Source organism: Thamnophis sirtalis, unplaced genomic scaffold, assembly GCF_051295495.1.
Source record: "Thamnophis sirtalis isolate CommonGarterSnake01/CBP01778 unplaced genomic scaffold, rThaSir2_p1.2 scaffold_8, whole genome shotgun sequence".
Classification (NCBI taxonomy): domain Eukaryota; kingdom Metazoa; phylum Chordata; class Lepidosauria; order Squamata; family Natricidae; genus Thamnophis; species Thamnophis sirtalis.
Genome location: NW_028261388.1, coordinates 497716 through 520156, shown reverse-complemented (window position 1 = coordinate 520156; position 22441 = coordinate 497716). Strand labels below are relative to the sequence as shown.

General features: G+C 52.2%; 1 protein-coding gene across 1 annotated transcript; it reads left to right on the top strand.

Moving 5' to 3' along the window:
• The first annotated feature begins 1155 nt into the window (after window positions 1-1155).
• On the top strand, window positions 1156-22170 carry RRM1 (ribonucleotide reductase catalytic subunit M1). Its single transcript, XM_087720921.1, has 19 exons — window positions 1156-1330; window positions 2344-2432; window positions 3319-3496; window positions 4702-4802; window positions 5690-5749; window positions 8865-8904; window positions 10005-10167; window positions 11199-11340; window positions 11498-11581; window positions 12454-12615; window positions 12901-12980; window positions 13767-13968; window positions 15188-15337; window positions 16102-16323; window positions 16750-16826; window positions 16968-17103; window positions 17706-17801; window positions 20744-20932; window positions 21324-22170. The coding sequence occupies exons 1-19, from the start codon at window positions 1312-1314 to the stop codon at window positions 21504-21506; spliced, it is 2373 nt and encodes a 790-aa protein (XP_087577047.1). The 5' UTR covers window positions 1156-1311; the 3' UTR covers window positions 21507-22170.
• The last annotated feature ends 271 nt before the right edge of the window (window positions 22171-22441 follow it).

Here is a 22441-nt window from a genome sequence, read left to right as displayed (position 1 = left end):
TGATGCTATTACCTAGTTGGGTCATGAAACGTCTGCAAGAAAAAACAACCACCTGCCCCAAGGACCCCGCAGTCGTTCTCCTCCTCCTCCTCCTCCTCTGCCAATCCCTTCTGGCACTGATCATAGAGGGAAACAGCCAAGCTCAGAGAGCATCAGGGACCCCCATGACAGTGGCCCCCATTTCTGGTCTGGAGGGACTCTGCTCATGAGGCCCACGCCTGCCTTTCAAGCCCTGCCTGTGGGGCTGCCCCTGACAGCCACCCAGAGTGCAGCCATCAGGCCAGGGATGGCCTGGCTCCTTGTGCCAACGTCATGCGCTGCTCCGCCAGCTGCCTTGGCTCCCAAGAGGCTCCAGGAGTGATTGAAGGTGCTGGCTGCTCCTTTCAAGCCCTGGGTGGCCCAGGACGGGGTTCCTGGAGGGGCCACTTCTTCCAAGGACGAGTGGCCGCCCCAGAAGCTCCCCCAGAAGGGCCTCCCCAGACTCCTTCCCCAGAGTCTCCTCACCTGGGGGACTCCTGTGGGGTCTCTTGCTTGAGCAGGGGGTGGACTAGAAGACCTCCAGAGTCCCTTCCAGCCCCCTGCTGATTGATACTGGAGCCCTCCCTCTGGAGGGATCCCCCCACCCGACTACAGCCCCCTCCCACTGTCTGCTCTGGGTCTCTGCCCTGGTAGGTGTTCCTGGTCCTCGGGTGGGCTTCTTCTGTTTCCGCGATGCTGGGTGTTATGCGGGTCCCCTGTTTGACCTGGTCTGGAGCCCCTGCCTGCCACGGAGTGAGTTAGGAGGCACCCGAGGGAGTGAAAAGGGGCTCTGCCAGCTGCCCTTCGCATCCTGAAGGTGGGGAGCCGCTTTCAGGGCTGCTCAAACGCAATTGGGGTGCAGCGCCCCCCCCCCCCCGCGGGGTCTTGGCTGCGTTTTTTGGGGGGGCTCCCTCCGGGCAGCGGCGAGAGAAAGCGGTTAATGCGAGAAGGAGGTCGGGGCGCTGCCGGAGGTGCCCTGCAGGTGGCGCTATCGCGGACTGACTGCGCCGCAGTCTTGGAGAAGCAGCAGGGGGGGCGTCCCTTTCCCGCCTTCCCCCGCCGGGCTCGACGCGGCTTCCAGCGCTGCGCTGCGCACGCGCGAGTCCGGAGGCCGGTTTCCCCGTCAGCCGCCATCTTTGTAGGGGGCAAACTCGGCTGTTTTGGGGGCGGCCAGGCCCGCGTCCAAGATGGTGGCTCCGGCGTCTGTCGGGGCGGGGCCGCGGCGCTGGCGGGAAAGCGTCTGGCGGGCGATCGGCTGAGGCGGCGGCGGAGCTCCTCGTCCGACCCGGCACCATGCACGTCGTCAAGCGAGGTGGGCAGCCCGGTCCCCCCGGCCCTCACCCGACGGCCCCGGGCACTCTCTGGCGGGAGGGCGATGGGCTTTGTAGTCCCCAGGGGGCCCCTTAGGCTGGGAGCCCCGCCCTCCCCACCCCAGACTTCGCGGGGGGCAGCGACCCCCCCCATTGGGACCGTTGAGGCGGAGGGGGCACGCCGGCCCTGCGGGGAGGGGAGCCCCCCCCAAACTGGCTTCGACGATCCCCCTCATGCCTGGCAAGATATGGGGGGGTCTCTCTCCCCCCTTCCTCCCCAAGAGCCAGGCCTGCGCCCCCCCCGCCCCCCCCACAAACCCTCCCCTGAATTCAGGGGTCTGCATCCCCCTCGTGCGACCCCCCCCCCGAAGCCCCTGGAAGAGGGCGGTGGGGGGCTGCCTCAGGGGGCGTCCCAGGGGTCTTCTGGGCAGCCTGTTCCCCAAGTGCAAGGAAGGGGCCCCTCCCGCCCTGCCTCGAGGCCCCCCGGAGCCCCCTGAGGCAGCCCCCCCCACTGCCCTCCCCCTTGATAGGTGGGCCAAGGTCCTCCAGATGGGGGGGTGCAGGGCTTGAGGGGGGCATCACGGGGTCTCCTGAATGGGGGGGCTGTTCCCAAAGGCCAATGGAGGGAGGAGGAGTGAGCCCCCCCCCAGGCCCTTCCCTAAATTCAGCCCCCCCCCCCCGAAGCCCCTGGAAGAGGGAAAGGCTTGGCCAGAGGGACTTCGGCCTGTCCAGCAGTGCCCAGGTGCTTGGGGGGGGGGAGGAAGGGGGAGGGATTGAGGTGCCCCCCCCAGGCCTTCTGGTCTTAAAGAGTTCTTGTAACTCCTGAAAAGGGGGGGGCAGCCTGCCCCCAAGGAGTGACCCCCCCACCCCCAGAGCCCATATAGCCAACAAGGGAAGGGGGCAGAGACTCTGGGTCCTCCTGCCCCCCCCCCACGTCCCCCCACGGGCTGCTGTTCCGCCTCAACTGCCTCCTTTCGACTGGAGATTTCACGCCTGCTGCTTTCCTCCCGGGCAGATGGCCGCCACGAGCGGGTTATGTTTGACAAGATCACCTCCCGGATCCAGAAGCTCTGCTATGGCCTCAATTTGGATTTTGTGGACCCCGTGAGTTTCTTTCTGGCTCCCCCAGATACAACACTGGTATTAATAAGACTGAGAAAAGGGGGTTAGTTTGCCACCAGGGTCTATTTCTTATTTAGCAATAGCAATAGCAGTTAGACTTATCTACCGCTTCATAGGGCTTCCAGCCCTCTCTAAGTGGTTTACAGAGTCAGCATATCGCCCCCCACAGTCTGGGTCCTCATTTTACCCACCTCGTAAGGATGGAAGGCTGAGTCAACCCTGAGCCGGTGAGATTAGAACCGCTGAACTGCAGATAACAGTCAGCTGAAGTGGCCTGCAGTACTGCACTCTAACCACTGCGCCACCTCGGCTCATTTAGATGGACATCTTCTCTTTGGATCAGCTGGGAGGGGGGAGGAGGGGAGGAAGGATACCTTTATAGGTGTGACACCACCCCCTTCACACACGATACCTCATCAGCTCACGGCCTTAATTGCTACTCAGCCTTTTATTTATTTGACAAATTTATACGGCTGCCCAACTCAGACAGAGGTGAGTCTGACATTAAAAACCATAATTGGATAGGCAGGCAGGCAAAAACAGGAATAGAAATGGATGGATAGAGAAATAGAAGAATAGATGATAGAGATACAGATACTGAAATGGATGATAGGTGGAGAAATAGGTAGGTAGATGAATTTTGATCACATGGGGATGTGGCAGTGGTTGTAAGTTTGAGGGCTAGTCCAAACCTTTTTTTTTTAGTGCACTTATAACTTGGAATGGTCGCTAACTGAATAGTTGTAAGCCGAGGATCACTGCACTATGTTTCCGGGTGGCTACAGAGGCAGATTTTTTGTAGGCTGTAAAAAGGCTCCATGCTAGGAAATCCGTTTCCCACGAATAAGAGTTCTCTTGTTTTGGCCAGGCTCAAATCACCATGAAGGTGATCCAGGGTCTGTACAGTGGGGTGACCACGGTCGAACTGGACACGCTGGCGGCCGAGACGGCAGCCACTCTCACAACCAAGTACCCTGACTACGCCATCCTGGCCGCACGCATCGCGGTCTCCAACCTGCACAAAGAAACGAAGAAAGTCTTTAGCGGTGAGTCTTTGCAGAAACGGGGACACTCTCTTATGACTGTAGTTTAATTCCGATCACGTGGCCCTGGGGATGCTGCAACAATTTTAAGTGTGGAAAATGGTCCTAGGTCGCTTTTTTCACTGCTGTTGTAACTTTGGACGGTCCCTAAGTGAACTATGGTAAGTCAAGGAAGCCCTGTACTATAAGAAGCTAAAAGTATATCAAATAATAACTGATGCAAAGATTAATAGATGTTCTTTAAGATGTTCTTAAGAGACACTCGGAACCTCTGCCCGCCTGCCAAGTTTCAGTTTCAGTTTATTTTATTTATATGTCGCCCTTTCCCCCCGAAGGGGACTCAGGGCAGCTCACAACTCAACTAGGGAAGGGGAATACAGACAAAAGAAAATTAAAAAACAAAGCATAACAATACATAATTTAAAAACATACAACAGTCATACCATTCGAGACAGGGGCAACAGCTCTTTAGCCCCAGGCCTGTCGGAACAGCCAGGTTTTAAGGGCCTTGCGGAAGGCCTGGAGGGTGGTGAGGGTTCGAATCTCCACGGGGAGTTCGTTCCAGAGGGTCGGAGCAGCCACAGAGAAGGCCCTCCTCCGGGTAGTCGCCAGTCGACACTGGCCGGCGGATGGAATTCGGAGGAGGCCTAATCTGTGCGATCTAATCGGTCTAGTGGAGGTGATTGGCAGCAGGCGGTCTCTCAAGTACCCAGGTCCAATACCATGAAGGGCTTTATAAATGACGACTAGCGCCTTGAAGCGTATCCGGAGACCAATAGGGAGCCAGTGCAGCTCGCGGAGGATAGGTGTTACGTGGGTGAACTGAGGTGCACCCACGATCGCTCGCGCGGCTGCATTCTGGACAAGCTGAAGTCTCCGAATACTCTTTAAGGGCTGCCCCATGTAGAGCCAAAACAAGGGACCAGCTGGGCTTTTCTAGCCTGGCCATCACAGCCATCACTGAGAAGGCTATTTTGGGGGAAATTGTTCCAGCTCCTTGCTGTGATTTTCAAAGTTTGCTAAGCAACCAGTTGTAAGCCGAGAACTACCTGTATTCAGGAAGTGGATTAATGCTGACTGATGGCTCTGAACAGAAAGATGGATAAGTAGAAAACGGATCCTCTGCACCCGCACCGCCACATGTGCCTTCCTCCTGCCACGGTTAATATGGCCGTGCTGTGATCCGTTGTGCCTTTGTTGCTTTCCAGATGTGATGGAAGACCTCTACAGCTATGTGAACCCACACAACAACAAGCATTCTCCCATGATCTCCAAACAAACCCTGGACATCGTCCAAGCCAACAAGGATGTAGGTGCTGATTGAATGAAGTTCTGTTGCGCAGGTGGAGACAAAGGTGGGGTCCCTGGGGCTCTCCGAGCTGGATGGCTTTCTTGCAGACGTTTCATGACCCAACTAGGGAACATCACCAGTGAGGAGGGGGGGTTGCTCTGTGTTTAGATACATGGGCATCCTCTGTTTGTATTGGTGGGAGTGTTCTTGGTGGTCCCCTGCTTAGGCTGTTGAGAGAGCAATCTCCCCTCCCTTCCAGCGCTGATGATGTTCCCCAGTTGGGTCATGAAAACATCTGCAAGAAAATAGACCAGCTCAGAGAGCACCAAGGTCCCCACAGCTGTCCTCCCACTCCTCTTCTCTGCAAACCGCACTCCCTTCCAGCACTGATGATGCTCCCTAGTTGGGTCTGCAGGAAAGCAGCCCAGCTCAGAGAGCACCAAGGAACACCCCCCCCCCCCCAGTTCAACCTTGAGCTACAGAGATTTGCTTCTGTTGGGGAAACAGGTTCTAGAGCTGGGGGATTCTAGCCTTGAGGTGGGACAGACGGAATCTTGCCAGGGTCTTTTTTGAGATCCCGACATTTCCTCTGGGATGAGCAGCACAGTGTGTTGCTCTTCTGGCAAGGCCTTGTGTCCAGTCCTGGCCCTGGACAGGCTCTGGGTTCCTTAAGGCAAGGGGTCTTCGTTTGCTTCCATAGACCTTGCCTAGACGCTCTAAGAACAGAGCCTGGAGCATCTTTGCCACTCAGAAGTCAGATTAGAGGTCCCCCCCCCCCGTCCCCCATGACCCTTTGAATTTTAGCATATTTATGAAGAAGAATGCTGCATATTTGAGCTCAGGCGGACTGAGGGCCACACGGTCTCAATGTTGAATCTGAGATCCTGTTGTCGTTTTTTCCACAGCGACTGAATTCTGCAATCATCTATGATCGGGATTTCTCCTACAATTACTTTGGCTTTAAGGTAAGGTGGGAGTTTATTTATTTACTTGTATCCGGTCTTCTGTTATGTTTCCAAATAACTCAAGGGAGTGAAAGTGCACCATACTCCTTCCTTCTCCACGTTTCACCCCCAAAAACAACAACTCTCTGAGGTGGGTTGGGCTGAGAGGGAGGGACTAAATTCACCCAGCTGGCTTTCAGGTGGGCCTTGAAGTCATGGCCTCCCACGTTCTAGCCTAGAGAGAGGAGAGTTGGAAGAATCCTGGAGTTGTAGAGGGGAACTTGAAGATCTTCTAGTCCAACTCTATGTAACGTGCAGGAAAACTATTTAAATCCTACGTAGCCAGTGATTAACTAGCTTCTTCATCAAAACCCCCAAAGGTGGAGAACTCGCAACCTCTCTAGGGAGATCTTTCTTTTCTCCCCTATTTTACCATCAGAAACTTTTCCTTATGTTTAAAGGATTCCTTCCTCCCTCCCTCCTTTTTTCCCCTCCTTCCTTCTTTTTTTTAATAATTAAAAAAAATTAATTTAAAACAAATACAACATCCTTCTTTACATGCTGTAGAAAGTGTATCGGTTACAAAAAGACTTTTGTGCATCTCTTCCACAGTCAACAAACATAATTCATGTTAACAAGTATTTTAACTCAAATATTTATACATGTCACCATCATCATCTCTCCATTTTCATTTGACTATAATTGTTGAAGCGTCCTTCATCATAAAATATACCAAGATTTAATACATAACCACATACTGGCCTTTCAATTACTATTTCTAAAATCCTCCACTAACCCTAAATCCTTATGTCTTATTCTAGCTAAACATGCATAATATTTAATAACAAAGTTTTCTAATCCTCCTTTCCAAATCACTGTTTACAATTTACATCCAGTTTCCTTATGTTATACCCATATCTATATATACGTTGTTATTCTTATCCCTCTTTTATTTGACTATATCCTATATCATAACATTTTCCCCCTAATAATCAAAACTTTAATTGTATCTGACTTAGTTCTTTTTTATTATTATTAACCTTTATGTATAATCCAAAGGGATTGCTAATCTTTCTTACATGGGTACCATTCAATATTCATATCCAATTATACTCATCATAACACTACACATTGTATACATTAGTAACATCAGTTATTTATTTAAGCTATATCTATTGTCAATAAATTTCATTAGGTTTAACTAGTTTTAAATTATATTCTTCCGTCTATCAACCTGTATCTTTCCAATAGCAAAACAGTCTCACATCTTCTGCCATTTGTGGTGCCAGTCCTCTAATCATCTTCTTGATCAGCTTTGCATAGATTCCTCTTAGCAACTCCTTGCTTATAAGATCTCTCATATAATCTTGATGCCCTCTTTCTGTTTCCTTATTCAGCTTATCTTTGATTGTCAGCAGTGTTATCAATGCTTTTGCTAATAGAATTTCTCACTTTAAAGCCATAGATTCTTTGGTTTTTTTCTTCTTCTGTATCTTGCCCTCTGGAATAATTTTCCTCTCCATTTAATTCCTCTGCCAGTATTCCATTCTTTCCATTTTCAGAGACAAACCAAATCACCATAAATATCAGCAGGTTTAATCTCTTTATATTCATTTTTCACTTTGCATTTGATAGACATCCTCAATTTCTTCATCATATTTTATTGTTATGTGCTCTAAGTATTTCAGTTTTTCCCCCTATTCTTTCATATGTATTTGATAATTTCTATATTTCTAAAAGTATCTTTTGCAAACTTGACACTTCTATTTTCTTTTGAAATTGTGACATTCTAACAAACACAGCTGCTCTAGCTTGGAAGGTTAATAAAATTAAAGCATAGATTCACAAAGAACGTTGTTTTCACTTTTCTCTGATTAGAAATATACTTCAAAGGGACATCTGTGTGCTTCCCTTCTTATCACTTCTGTAGCCAAGCAGTAAAATCTTGTATTGCCAAGTCAAAACAACCTGTGGAGAAAAAAAAGTGTTCCATTTTCAATACACAAAACTCCAGTCAACAAATCCTTCCAGCCTCCGGGCAGCGGTAACACTGTTGAAAATCTAGTTTCCTTTTGTATCTTTTTTGTATTCCAAATTAGAAAAAAGAGTCCAATCTTTAAATGAATTAGGAAAATACCCACAGCAATGAAAGAGGAAAACTTTAGTCCATAGGTTACAGAGAACAATAAAAGAAAAAAATAGAAGAAGAAAACTTAATCAGTTTCAAAAGGCTTGCATAAATTCCATCCATGAAGATAGCATTCAAAAAGTAAGATAACCACTGTCCAAAACCTTTCCAAATTCTCCAATTTGGAATAATTGAAAGTTTTTATAGGCAGTCTCTTTTAAAAACAGTAAAAGTTCTTCACCAGCGGGAAACACTTTCTCTTTCCGTATCCTTCTGTTTTGGAGCCGGCCTGACTTCGTCAGCCTTGGCTGGATTTATTGTCGCCGGCTTGAAGAACTTCTCTTGCTTCTTTCAGGGATTTTGCGATATCACTGAGGTCAGCAAGGCGTATTCTTCCTGTTCACTGTCTCTTTGGGACGGTTTAGGACCGATTGGACCACCCAGCAGCAAAAGTATTGCTGCGGTCTCGGAGCATCGAGACCGCAGGTCCATCGTGTCGCGACATTAGCTCCTCCTTCCCTCTGTTTTCCTTTCTTTTATCTTGTTTCCACAGCTAGGGAGCAGATAAGTACAGTAGGATAAAGGTTGATGGTCCCAGTTACTTACTGGTCACCATTGTTGGTATACCAGCTGACAGCGCTGTTTATATAACCACGGATGAAGCCGTCCATCCTTGCTAGAAAACAAGGATTTATAAGGCCAGCTTTACTTCTGGGGTGGGGTTTTTTTTGTGTGTGTGGGGGACGGGACAGTTGAGGAAATGCATCTGGACAGGGCTTTTCTATGCCAAGGAAGAGCAGGAGCCTTAAGCAGAGTTTGAAGCCTCCTCCTTTTGGGTCTGCTGGATCCAGACCACATGGGGGTGGCGGAGTGGGGTGGAGGATGTGAGGGGGTTATTGCGGGCACATTTGGGGCCTGGCAGTAGACTTAAAGTATGTTGTTGGTGATAAATGGTTGTATGATTTCATTGTCCCTTTGTGACCCTGATTTTTTTTAAAAACCTTTCAGACCCTGGAGCGATCTTATCTTCTGAAAATCAATTCTAAAGGTTTGTACAACGGGCTCAATTCTTTGTACTTTATTCTTAACTTTTCTGAACGTCCGATAAGACCAAGGCCCATTTTGGAACTGCCAGGCATCGAAGGGACTCTTCAAAGGAAACCTCCAAGCGAGAAAGTCTCTCACTCAGATTCCTCCAAAGGTTTCTGGCCTTTTCAGAAGGTCTCAAAAAACACAATGGGCTTTCCATGCACCCACTGGACCTGCCGGCCTAGTGGATTAAGTAGCGGTGGGCTCTCTCCCACGGGACCCTCCTAGCCAGCTGCCTCCCCCGCTGACTCTGCCCAGTTTAAGTCCTGCACGGGTGGCCCATTTGACGCATCTGCTGAACTGCAGTTCGTGAGCATTTCCGCCTCTTCGTAACATCTGAAAAAGGTTCTGCTGAAATTCTCTGAAACGGGCTGGCCCAGCTCTCCTCCCAACCGGGTGGATGCATCCCTCGTAAAGGTGGTCCTTGACTTATGATCACAGTTGGAGCCGGAAGGGATTGTTAAGTGGGCCACACCCGATTTCACTACTTTTTTTGGCCATAGTCATTGGAATCGCTGCAGTTGTTAAGCGAGGCACGTGATCGTTAAACGAATCTGGCTTTGCCTGTCAGAGGCTGTCTGGGAAGGTCACTCATGGCGACCGCCTGACCCCTGTGGCCCTCCAGCCATGTTAAATATATATGGGGGGGGCAGCTCCCAAATTTCAAGCACAAAACTTATGGGGCTGCTACAACGGTCATAAGGCTGAGGACCAGTTGTAAGTCACTTTTTTCAGTGCTGTTGTAACTTCTGAACAAATTGTGGTAAATGAAGGGCTGCAAGTGTTGGTGATATCAGGTTTTAGATTTATTTAACAGAATAACAGGGTTGAAATGTGACTGCTCTGTGTGTCTGTCTGTCCTTGGAACTTTGGAAGTGGATCTTAAGTACCTTCTGGGCTCCATTGTAACTTTGGACAGTCACTAAACAAGCAGTTGTAAACCAAGGACTACCCGTAAGTGTGGGGACAGGTCTCTCCCACCCAGCCAAATGCGTAACCGTCAGAACGTCTCTCTGCCCCCCTTGAAAGCATCTCCCTTCTCTGCCCCCCTGCCTGCAGTGGCCGAGCGTCCCCAGCACATGCTGATGAGGGTCTCGGTGGGCATCCACAAGAACGACATCGAGGCGGCCATTGAGACCTACAACCTCCTGTCCGAGAAGTGGTTCACCCACGCTTCCCCCACCCTCTTCAACGCCGGCACCAACCGCCCTCAGCTCTCCAGGTAAGGGTTGGGGGGGGGGGGGGGTTGGCTGTCTGGCTGAGCACTGCGGGAGGAACTGCTGAAGCCGAGCGGCTTGGAAGGTCGAAGAAACGGGGGCTGCTTCCAGCTTAGATCCTCCCCCCTCACCTGCTCTCCAGGTGTGTGGGGCGGTCGCTCCCTTCCTTCTGCAGCTCATGTGGCTGCATCCAGATTTGGGGATCGTTGTCCGATTCCAGCATCTTGGGGCAGCAGCGAAGAAAGATTGAAGGGCTTTTTTCAGTGGTTGCCTTGGGTCCTGCTCCAATGGCACTTAGCGCCAGCGCTGAGACATCTATGCCGCTTCATGGTGCTTTATAGCCCCCTCTTAAGTTTTACAGCTTGTTGCCCCCAACAATCTGGGTCCCCCTTTCCCTGACCTCAGAAGGATGGAAAACTGAGTCAACCTTGACCAGTCAGGATCGAACTGGTGGCAGCGGGCAGAGTCAGCCTTCCACCCTGCACTCTAACCACTGAGCCACCCGGGCTCTTGTAATCTGCCGTCCCTTGTAAAGGTCAAGATGACTTGTGATTGTGGCATTGGGAGATTTATCAAAGTTAGTTGGATTAGGAAAGGCCTTAATTGAAAAAATAGACACAATAATTTATTTGGCCAAGTGCGGTTAGAGATATAAGGAATTTGTCTTTCGGTGTACTTGAAAACAGCAGAATGTAATGATAATAATAAAGCACGCGGCCAAGAGAGGGTGGAAATAAAAGGGATAGAAATCCTGCAGCCGTGTCCTGTTCAGACACATATACATATGAGACATTGCATTTCACCTGCTGTGAGAGTTGGGGGCTCAGCAGAGTGGTGGCACGAGGGAAGACCCTCTCCCTCTCCCTGGTTGTCTGGGCGTGCAAACAAACAGACTCCCCTGCCAAGCTTGCCTGAGCAGTTGGAGTTGGGTGTGGAAGGGCAGCCCTCTTGCTGGGCTCAGGGCTGAGCTCTGCCCTGGTTGGGAGCCGGCCTTGCTCTACCGGACCCTGCTCACCTGTCTTTTCTCCCCCTCCAGCTGCTTCCTCCTGTGCATGAAGGACGACAGCATCGAGGGCATCTACGACACCCTGAAGCACTGCGCACTCATCTCCAAGTCCGCGGGGGGCATCGGGGTGGCCGTGAGCTGCATCCGGGCCACCGGCAGCTACATTGCTGGGGTGCGTCTGCCGTGGGCAGCCCAGGCGGGTTCCTGGGGGCCCCCGAGGGATGCCCGGGAGGGCAACTGAGGCTGCCTCGGAGGGAGCCTTTCTCCCTGGCTCAGGAGCAGCGCAAGGGGGATGCAGCTCACTCTCTCCAATCTCTCTCATTCTCCAGACCAACGGCAACTCCAACGGGCTGGTCCCCATGTTGAGGGTCTACAATAACACGGCTCGCTACGTGGACCAAGGGGGAAATAAGGTAGGTGGTCTTCTCCCAAGGGGGCCGGTGGAGACGGGTGTGATTGTCCCAGGGACGTCTTCTCAAGCATAGTTTAAAGCGGGACTCTCCAACCTTGGCAACTTTTAAGACTTGGGGAGTTCAACTCCCAGAATTCCTCGGCTGCAGCTGGCTGAGGAATTCTGGGACTTGAAGTCCACGGGTCTTAAAAGTTGCCAAGCTTGGAGACCCCCGCTTTAAAGTGGGGGGCTTGTCTCTGGCGAGGGGGTGAAGGAGCCTCAGCAAAGTGGAGAGAAGAGCAACAAGGAGGATTAGGGGGCTGGAGGCTAAAACAGGTTGCAGGAATTTGGGGTATGTCCCATCTAATGAAGAGAAGGACTAGAGCAGTGTTTCTCAACCTTGGCGACTTTAAGTCCTGTGGACTTAAACTCCCAGAATCCCCCAGCCAGCGCAGCTGCGCTGGCTGGGGGATTCTGGGAGTTGAAGTCCACAGGACTTAAAGTCGCCAAGGTTGAGAAACACTGGACTAGAGGGAGCGTGATAGCACTCTTCCAGTATCTGAGGGTCTGCCCCAAAGAGGAGGAGTGGGGGGGGTTCAACCTATTCTCCAAAGCCCCCGAAGGCAGGAGAAGAAGAAGCAATGGATGGAAACTAACCAAGGAGAGAAGCAATCTGGAACTAAGGAGAAACTTCCTCACGGTGAGGACAATCAGCCAGTGGAACGATTTGCCACCAGAGGTTGTGGGTGGAGGCTTTTAAGAAGGAAGAGACTGGACAGGCTTTTGTCTCCTGCTTGGAGGTCTGGACTAGGGGGGACCTGAGGCCCCAGAAACGCAGCCAGGGCCAAGATGGGCTGAAGGGGCTCTTGCCTGGTCTCTTCCCCCCCTCCCCAGAGACCCGGGGCCTTCGCCATCTACCTGGAGCCCTGGCACTTCGACATCTTTGAGTTCCTCGACCTGAAGAAGAACACGGGGAAGGAGGAGCAGAGAGCTCGGGACCTTTTCTACGCGCTCTGGATCCCGGACCTCTTCATGAAACGGGTGGAGACCAACCAGGTAAATCGCGGCTGAGTCCTCTGACACTCGGCAGGATCAGCTGGGAAGGGGGGGGGCTGGGCGAGGGGACCCCCTCCGTGGCCTGAGCCAACCTGGACCCTGATCTTTGTGGCCTAGAAGGGGCGGGGGCTTATTCTTGTGGGCTCATCTTGAATGCTTTGCCTTTCGTGAGCATCTGTTAAGGTTGTTATTAACGCATTAAGGTCCGTCTGCAGAAGGAGAGAGTATGGGTAGTGGGTGGGGTCTCCAGCCCACCGGAGTTGAGCTTCCTCCCTCCTTAAACAGGACTGGTCCCTGATGTGTCCAAGCGAATGTCCCGGCCTGGATGAGGTCTGGGGAGAAGAGTTTGAGCGGCTGTACGAAAGGTAGGCAGGAGCGACTGGGCTGGGAGGTGCAGCACGGAAGCCCTGAGTTTCTGCGGGACGTTTTGGGATGCCTTTGCATCTGTCACCCTCAGCACCAGGGATTTCCCCAGGAAGCCACGGGGGGCTTTGATGAAACCAAAGGGAACGATACTCGTCAAGTCCTCTGTGCTGAGCAGCCACCCAGAGGGACTTCAAGAAATGCGGAAGGAAAATGCCAAACGGCTCTTGACCCAACATAGAAAGGATTCTGGGCGGGAGAAGGGGCGGTGGGGCTGCCTGAAGGAGGCCTCCAGTTGGAGGACTTCCCCAAAGCTTCCTCCCCTGTCCTTCGGGGACTCCAAGGGGGCTCCATCCGGGCAGCAGGGCCACTAGTGAGGAAGCTCTTGGGGGGCTGAGGGGTTTGCATTTCGTGGAGGTGGGTGGGATCGCTAGTTACCCCCATGCTGGAGGTGATCGAGGGGCCGGATCAGTGGGTGCTTTGTGTTGGGACTGCCGGAGGATGGGGCAGGGGTCATGGGGGCCAGTGGAGGGCCCAGCTCTCCCGTTTTCTGGATAAGCAGCTGAGAGCAAAGGTCAGACAGTAAGGACACCAAACCAGCCAAGTCCGTGAGTGGCCCGTGAGGCTTCTTCCAGCCGCTTGAGTTGGGCCCGGAAGAGAGATGGGGAGGCGTCTCCCCCAGTGCCCCCCGTCTGCCGTAGGTCCCTCTGGCTGGGGAGGTGCCTGGGTGTTTGGGCTGAGGCCGGGGGGGGGTGGAGGTGCTGGAAGCCCTGCGCTTGTCCCCCCAGCTACGAGAAGCAAGGCCGGGTGCGCCGAGTGGTGAAGGCCCAGCAGCTCTGGTACGCCATCATCGAGTCCCAGACGGAGACAGGGACGCCCTACATGCTCTACAAGGACTCCTGCAACCGGAAGAGCAACCAGCAGAACCTGGGCACCATCAAGTGCAGCAACCTCTGCACCGAGATTGTGGAGTACACCAGCCAGGAGGAGGTGGGCCTCCCCCCCCCTTAACCCCCCCCTGCCCTTCCCCTCCTGCCCCTCCCTCACCTCCTTTTCCTTTTCTCTCTCTCTAAACTTTTCTTTATTTCTAAACATAAAAGACAACATAGCAATAGACTTATATACCGCTTCCTAGGGCTTTCAGCCCTCTCTAAGCGGTTTACAGAGAGTCAGCATATTGCCCCCAACAATCCGGGTCCTCATTTTACCCACCTCGGAAGGATGGAAGGCTGAGTCAACCCTGAGCCGGTGAGATTTGAACAGCCAAACTGCTGATCTAGCAGTAGCTTGCAGTGCTGCATTTAACCACTGCGCCACCTTGGCTCAACATGGAAAATTCCCATCCATTACATACACAACATGTCGTTTGGTTACAAGCGTTTGTGCATCCGTATTTTCAATCACATATACAGTCTCAGATTTTCCATCTAATATAACTAGGTACCTCACTTTCATCATATATTCAATTACGGTTAATGTTTCTTTTCAGCGAACCTAATTCTTGATTGTCTATTTAATAACAATATACCTCATTCTGAATATTTTTACAGTGTAAAAAGGATTTGCCAACTGTTTATGTTCACACATCACTACTTTCAATTATGCGTAATCCCGCCAATCATCCATCAAGTATGCTTTTGTTCATTGTTGTCCTTGTACACCATACATTCAAACAAAAATGTTCTTCCTTCATTTTTAAACAAAGTATTCTAAATACTCACTTCATATATATATACCAATCTTTCATTACTTCCTTATTCAAACTTTTATCTACAACAAGGTATCTTTATCTTTTCCTTGTCCCCCGTTCCCTCCCTCCCCCCTGTCCCCTTCAGCCAAGCCCAGAAGGGTTCCCAGGCACCCAGAAAGGGCTCTTCGGACAGTCTTATCACAAACCTCCCCAATTCATTCCTGGGAGAAGAACTTGAGTGTGGGGGGAGCAAGAGAGGGAGTCCTGGCTGATAGGCCCCCCTCCTATTCCCACAGCCCTTTAAGGGCCCTGAGGAGCCAGGCATTGACCAAGTGCATTGGGCCCCTATGAAGGGAAATAAATGGTGGGACCCCCTGCTCGGGCCAAAGCTCAGAGTCCGGGCGCTGGGAGGTCCAAGGGCTGGGCTCCCGTTGGGGTGGGGGTCTCCAGGGCAGGGGGAGGAGGAGGCCTGTGGGGCCTTCCCTCCCGTGAGAGCCTCTCTCCGCTTTCCCCTCCCAGGTGGCCGTCTGCAACCTGGCCTCCATAGCACTGAACATGTATGTGACCCCGGAGCACAGCTACGACTTCCAGAGGCTGGCCGAGGTCACCACGGTCATCGTCCGCAACCTGAACAAGATCATCGACATCAACCACTACCCGGTGCCGGAGGTACGTGGGGTCCGGGAGGGGGCGCCCGGGCTGGGTCCCAAGTTGTGATGGTTGTTAAGCGCCCACCGTCTAGGCACAGGGAAACCAGGTGCCGGTCGATTCTCAAGCAGCAGATTCCTTCCTTCGTCTGAGGCCCCTGCAGAGCTGCCCACCTTCCAACCCACCCTGGGCGGCTCCTAAACAGAAATTAAAAAAACAATTATTGAATTATTTTAAAAGTCAACCCATTAAAAGGGTAAAAATCCAGACGAACCCAGAGGCGCTTTTGCCCCCAGAGGCGACTGGACTTCCTGGTTTTCCTTTGAAGAGGTTTTGCTCCTCGTCCCAGAAGCTTCTTCAGCTCCGACTGGAGGGTTGGTACTCCTTGCAGAACTGAGGAAGCTTCCTGGATGAGAAGTGAAAGGCCTTCACAGAAAAACCCAGAAAGTCCAGTTGCCCCTTGGAGAAAAAACGCCCCTGGGGGGCAACTGTGACCTGGAGGACGGAGAGCAACCTACCACCCCTTAATCCCCCCCTCTCCCCCCAGCGCTTGGGGGAAGGACCAGCCCTCGAGGCCTCACGGAAGGTCCAAAGGTTGGAGGCCCGTCAGGGGGCAGAGTGGGCTGTGGGGCAGGGGCTGCCACGGAGGAGACGGGCTTCCTAGCTCCCCTCGGGTGTGGCAGCATTTAGGGGAAGGGGTTGGGGGGTGGAGGTGAACTGGAGATCCGCTCAAGCTGAGACCAGGCGGGCTGAGCCCCTCCTCTCCTCCCGCCAAACCTCTCCAGGCCGAGACCTCCAACAAGCGCCACCGCCCCATTGGCATTGGGGTGCAGGGCCTGGCCGACGCCTTCATCCTCATGAGGTTCCCCTTCGAGAGCCCCGAGGCCCAGCTGCTCAACCAGCAGATCTTCGAGACCATCTACTACTGGGCCCTGGAGGCCAGCTGCCAGCTCGCCCGGGAGTACGGGCCCTACGAGACCTACCAGGGCAGCCCCGTCAGCAGAGGAGTAAGTGGAAGGGGGGCCCGGACTGGGGAGGGGGAGGGGTGTGTGTCTGGGGCTCTGTCTGAGTCCCCCTGAAAAGAGGCCTTTGCTCCTTCATCGGGGAGCTTTGGATCTCCGAAGAGGCCCCGTTCAGTGGGCCTCCCTGAGCTCGGCTGTCTTTCGTGAGTGTTATCAGTGCTATCGTCATCAGCACTGATGACGTTACCTAGTTGGGTCATGAAATGTCTGCAAGAAAACAGCCGAGCTGAGAGAGCGGCTTTATCTTTTCAAACCCAGAGAACCTCCACAGTGTCCCGTTAGACAGGCAGACCCCCCTCCCTCTTAGCTCCCCTTGGGAAGGAAGTTTGGGGTGCAAGCACCCTTCCTTGGCAGGCCCTGCTCTGTGGGGCGTGTGGGTGAGCTGGCGTGTTCCTTCCCTCGCTCCCGCAGATCCTTCAGTACGACATGTGGGACGTGACCCCCACGGGCCTTTGGGACTGGAGCGCTCTGAAGGCGAAAATCGCACAGTGAGTACAAGACCACCCCTCCCCACGCCCTGCTGCAGAGGGTGGGTGCCCAGTGCAGGGGGGGGCTGCCTCTCCCTCTTTCCCGGAGCCTGCTGGGCCCCTGCCAGCCCCCCGTTTCTCCTGCCCGTCTCTCTCTCCCAGGTACGGGATCAGGAACAGCCTCCTGGTGGCCCCGATGCCCACAGCTTCCACGGCTCAGATTTTGGGGAATAACGAGTCCGTGGAGCCCTACACCAGCAACATCTACACCCGCCGGGTCCTCTCGGGGGAGTTCCAGGCAAGGAAGGGGGGGCCAGGGCTGTGGGGAGGGTCCCGGTGTTGCCAAGAGGGTAAAGGGCCTCACGTGATGGGGGGGGGGCTGGAGAGGCCCCGGGCTGTTGCGTGCTGGTCCTCGAGTTACAACCACAACTGGGCCAGAAGTTCTAAGAATTGCTAGGCAAGGGGGGGGTCGTGTTGTAAGGTAGACCCCACCTGGTTTCCTGACCTTTTTCGACACGGTTGTTAAGCGAATCATTGCAGTTGTTCAGTGAATCAAGTTGTTAAGCCAATCCAGCTTCCCCCCAATTGACCCCTCTTATGGGAAGGACGCAGAGGGCGATGCCGTGGGCCCCCGCGGCTGCAAAACACGGGGTTTTTGCCAAATTTCGATTCTGTGTCTGGTTGACAGTCCCTTTTTTTCAATGCTGTTGGAACTTCCAGTGGTCACTAAAAGAATGGTTGTAAGTCGAGGACTGCCTGCAGTAAAAAAACCGGCTGCCTCCCTCAGAGAAGGGCCTGCGTGGCAACCTGAGAAGGGAAGCGGGCGTGGGCCGTAGGAGGGGTGGCGGCCAAATGGGGGGTGACTTGCCTAAGGTGACTGCCGGGGTTTTGGGGTTGCAGATAGTGAACCCCCACTTGCTGAAGGACCTGACCGAGAGGGGCCTGTGGAACGAGGAGATGAAGAACCAGATCATCTCCTTCAGCGGCTCCATCCAGGTACGTCCGGCTGAGGGTCCTGGGTCCCCTGTGCTGGTCAGGGCCCCCGCCTGCTTTTTCTGCTCTGCTATGTGTGGGGCCCAGTGGAGCTCTCCCCCAGTTGCGTCATGGAAACGCTACACGATTGTGCGAGGAAACGGTCCCCTTACACCTCGAACCTCATCCGGCAGTGGGTTCTTGTGGAATTGCCTTTCCCTCATCCAGGGCTGTTGTGCCGTAGACAAAAATGCAGACGCAGCTCAGTTGTGTTGCTCCTCTCCGGGCCTGTGAGTTTCCCAAACAGCTGTGTGGAGTCTGGTGTGCTAAAGACCAGCTTTGGCATCCGGGCTCATCTGAGCGTCCTTAGAGTGACCCTTTAATGCCGTGACCCGTCAAAAGCGCGTTCCACAAAAGCACGGTCGACGAAATCGCGTATGTGACGTCATCACAACGCGACGAAAAAGATCGAAAAATTGAAATAAAAATTAAATTACAGCAAGCCGATTCACATAAAGGTAAGGGTTAGGTTAAGGGTTAGGGTTAGGTTTAGAGCGTTAGCGTTACGTTTAGCGTTAGGTTAAGGGTTAGCGTTAGGTTTTTTGTTACGTTAAGGGTTAGGTTTAGGGTTAGGTTTAGGGTTAGGTTTGGGGGGGTTAGGGGAAGGTTTTAGCTTTATTTTTACATTTTTCGATCTTTTTCGTCGCGCTGTGATGACGTCACATACGCGCTTTCGTCGACCGCGATTTTGTCGTCCGCGGTTTTGTGGTAGAACCCTTTAATGCAGGGCTTATATTTTTAATTTATTTCTATCTTTACTTGTAAGGTTTCACCTGTTGGTTTTTAATCTGTCCTTTTATTCATGTATTGATGTGATCTTAAGATAGAATCCTTCATGGAGTAGAATTCTTTCTTTGGCCAAGCGTGATTAGACACACGAGGAATTTCTCTCCAGTGCAGAAGCTCTCAGTGTACATTCAAAACAACAAAGTAATAATAATAATAATGATAATGATAATGATATCAATAAGAGAAGGCAGTGGAACAGATGAGAAGGATTGTTAGGCAAGCTCCCCGTTGGGAGAGCAAGTACGTTCAGAGAAGCGTTGTGAGAGTGTTGTTGGAGAACACACAAACCAGCATACAGAGACATTGCAGTTTAAGTAGGCTTTTGCTCTCGTGCAAATAAGAGGTATCAGAGTCCATCAAAGAGTCCCAAGTCATACACGGATAAGACAGTCAGTCATCAATGTCTTTCAGTTAAGGGATAATCCAAATAACATAGTCCATAATCACACAAACAGGATGTTATGGCGTTTTAGGAGTTTGTTTTCTCCTGTGTGGTTCAGCGTTGCTCTGCATGCCCTGGTATGAACTGGGCCATGGGGGACACACACCTACACAAGGAACTATATTACAACATTATGTTGTGCCCTATAAGGAGCAGAACGTTTGTGCTTGATTCCAGCTGTTCTTAACATTGTTTGGAATTTATAGTTGGTAAACTCCGTCCCATTATCAGTAATAACCTTGGCTTTCATCTTTCTCTCCCCAAACCTCAGCCAATTAAAGAAATGCTGAAACGTTTCTGTTTTGTTTTTCATTAAGTAACAGAAACTGTATCGGGAATAATGATCCATGATACTCAAAACATAACAGGCACCTCCCAAACTGGGTTTCTTAGGTCCAATTAAATCAGCAAAAACAACCTCCAGAGGTTCCTTTGTTTTAAAACCATTCAGTCTGTTTGCTGGAATAACTTTGCTTTTCTCCTGACTGCAAACATTGCAGTTTAAATATTTTCCGCATGGTTTTAGTTGTACTCCCTCTGCCAACTTAACAGTTTGTTGCAGCGTTTTGAAATTAATGTGCCCCATGCGTCTATGTAGTAAATGTATGCATTCATCAGGGGGTTTAAGGTTATGATAAGCTCTGTTAGCCATCTGGCCATCTGGTGCAGCGGAAGCGTGCTGGGCCCATAACCAGTGTTAGGCAAGCTCCCCGTTGGGAGAGTGAGTACATTCAGAGAAGAGTTGTGAGAGTTGTTTTGGAGAACACACAAACCAGCATACAGAGAGACTGCAGTTTAAATAGGCTTTTACTTTCGTGGAAATAAGAGGTATCAGAGTCCATCAAACAGTCCAAGTCATACACGGATAAGACAGTCACTCATCAATGTCTTTCAGTTAAGGGATAATCCAAATAACATAGTCCAGTATCATATAAACAGTCTGGTACTCAAAGTTTTCTAGCAGTTGCAAAAGTTGCAGTAGCTCACGGCACTTTCTAACAGCCAGCTTCTAAAACACTCAGATCAGATCAGCCCAGCATCTAACAAACAGAGAGCTGTCATTCTGGCTCCCTCTTATGGCCGATTGAGGAAACAGCAACCAATCACATTTTACAGTATGATTTAAAGAAACAGGTACAACAACATTGTTACATAATTTATATACAGTACTGCAGACCCAACCGTTAGAATTATATTCCTAACAAGGATAAAAACAAGACAGCCACACAACATGGATAAATATCTTTGGGCATAGGACAGGGCTGTGGAAATTAGGTGTTTGGCAGAGGGACGGCACGGGGGCAGAAACTGTCCTTGTGTCTAGTTGTTTTGGCGTGCAATGCCCTATAGCGGGGACCAGAGGGGAGAAGATGAAACAGATCATGTCCAGGCTGGTTGCCGCCCAGAATCCTTTAGTCGAGATAAGCAGTGCAGAAATTTAACCAATAAATAGATTTTTACCAAGAAGACACTCCTCCTTGGTTGCCCAGGCTAAAGAGGCCCTCTGTGCCACGTTTCCCCGGCTGCCTGCAGAGAGGCTGCTGGGACCTCTCCCCCCCTCCCTCTGCCCCTCCCTCCCCCTCTCCCTTCCCCCCCTCCTCTCTTTCTACCAGCTCCCCACTGCCCAGAGAGAGAGAGAGAGAGACCCATCCTCTGCTGCTCTTCTGCCTTCCAGAATATCCCGGAGATTCCCGAGGACTTGAAGCAGCTCTACAAGACGGTGTGGGAGATCTCGCAGAAGACCATCCTGAAGATGGCGGCCGACCGGGGGGCCTTCATCGACCAGAGCCAGTCTCTCAACATCCACATTGCGGAGCCCAACTACGGCAAGCTGACCAGCATGCACTTCTACGGCTGGAAGCAGGTGAGCTGGGAGGGCAGAGGAAGCGGCCACCTCCTGCAGCGGGCTGGGGAGGGCCATGAAGCTAAGGGCCCCCCCCTCTGAACAGGCATCTCCATCCAATGCTGCAGAACAGCATTGATGACGTTCCCTAGTTGGGTCATGAGATGTCTGAAAGAAAGCAACTCGGCTCAGAGAGCGCCATCTCCTGGGGATTGGCCCAAAGTCTCCCTCTCGGCGTTTATGCCTCAGGAGTGACTAGAACTGGTTTCCTAGTGATTGGCCCAGTCACCCAACCAGCTTCCGTGCCTAAGGTGGGACTGGAACTTGTGGCCTGCTGCTTTCTAGTCTGGATGCCTCCAGCGCTGAGGCCGAGGCCTTGGGTCTTTGAGCCGGTTGTACTTGCCTCCCGCAGGGCCTGAAGACGGGGATGTACTACCTGCGGACCAAGCCGGCGGCCAACCCCATCCAGTTCACCCTCAACAAGGAGAAGCTGAAGGAGAAGAGCTCCAAGGAAGAGGAGGAGAAGGAGAGGAACACGGCGGCCATGGTCTGCTCCCTGGAGAACCGGGAGGAGTGCCTGATGTGCGGGTCTTAAGAAGCCTCTGCGCCCCCTCGGCCTCCTTCCGCCTTCCCCCAGCCCCCAGCTAGGTTAGGAAGTTTTAGGTTACTCCGCAGGGTGGGCAGGCTGTGGCGCTCTGCCTGCAGGAGGCTGGGTAGCCCTCCTGCACTTGCCTTCCCTTGGAAACGGCCAAGGCAGGATTGGGGGATGAGGTCAAGGGGGAAGGGAAGAAGTGGGGGTCGAACGGCTGCAGCCAGAATCTGTAAGTGCCCTTGAGGAACGGCCATTCCTCATTCACCCCCAGGGAGGCAGGTTCAGCTGCTTTGACGACGCCTCCTTGTGCCTCCCTCCCTCCTCCCTGGGGCCCCTTCTAAGGGTCTGCTGCCCCTTCTAGCCCACCCTTCCCCACGTCTCGCTGCCTCCCTCTTTGGGGAAGAGGGCACAATCTTTGGCACAATTTCTCCCTCCTCACAAATCCTGTGAAACCTTCGCTCCGTTAAGATCCCGACTGTACTCGGTTGCCAGGCTCGGCTGCTGGGCCTGGGCCAAAGGATGTCCCTTGGCTCCCTCGGGTCCTTTCCTAATCTGTGCCTTCCGTTTGACTATTTATTGTATTCGGCTCTACTCTGCAAGGAGACCGGAATCCTTCAGCTTTTCAAATACACCAATAAAGACTCCAGTGGGAGGATTAAGGGCCGTCCTTTCGGACCTTGGCGTTCATTCGCTGGCCGGTCACTTTGAATTCACTTTTGGGGGGAAGTCCTAGATGAACTAGCTGCCTCCCAATGTTTGAGGGGCTGCCAGAGAGGTGTCTGTGTGTGTGTGTGTATGAACCCATTTAAAGCAGGCAGGACAAGAGGCAAATGATGGAAAGACACCAAGGACAGAAAGAGCCAAGGAGGAGGAGATTCCTGAGAGTGAGGACAATTGATGGAAGGGCTTCCCTCCAGAAGTTGTGGGGGCTCCATCAC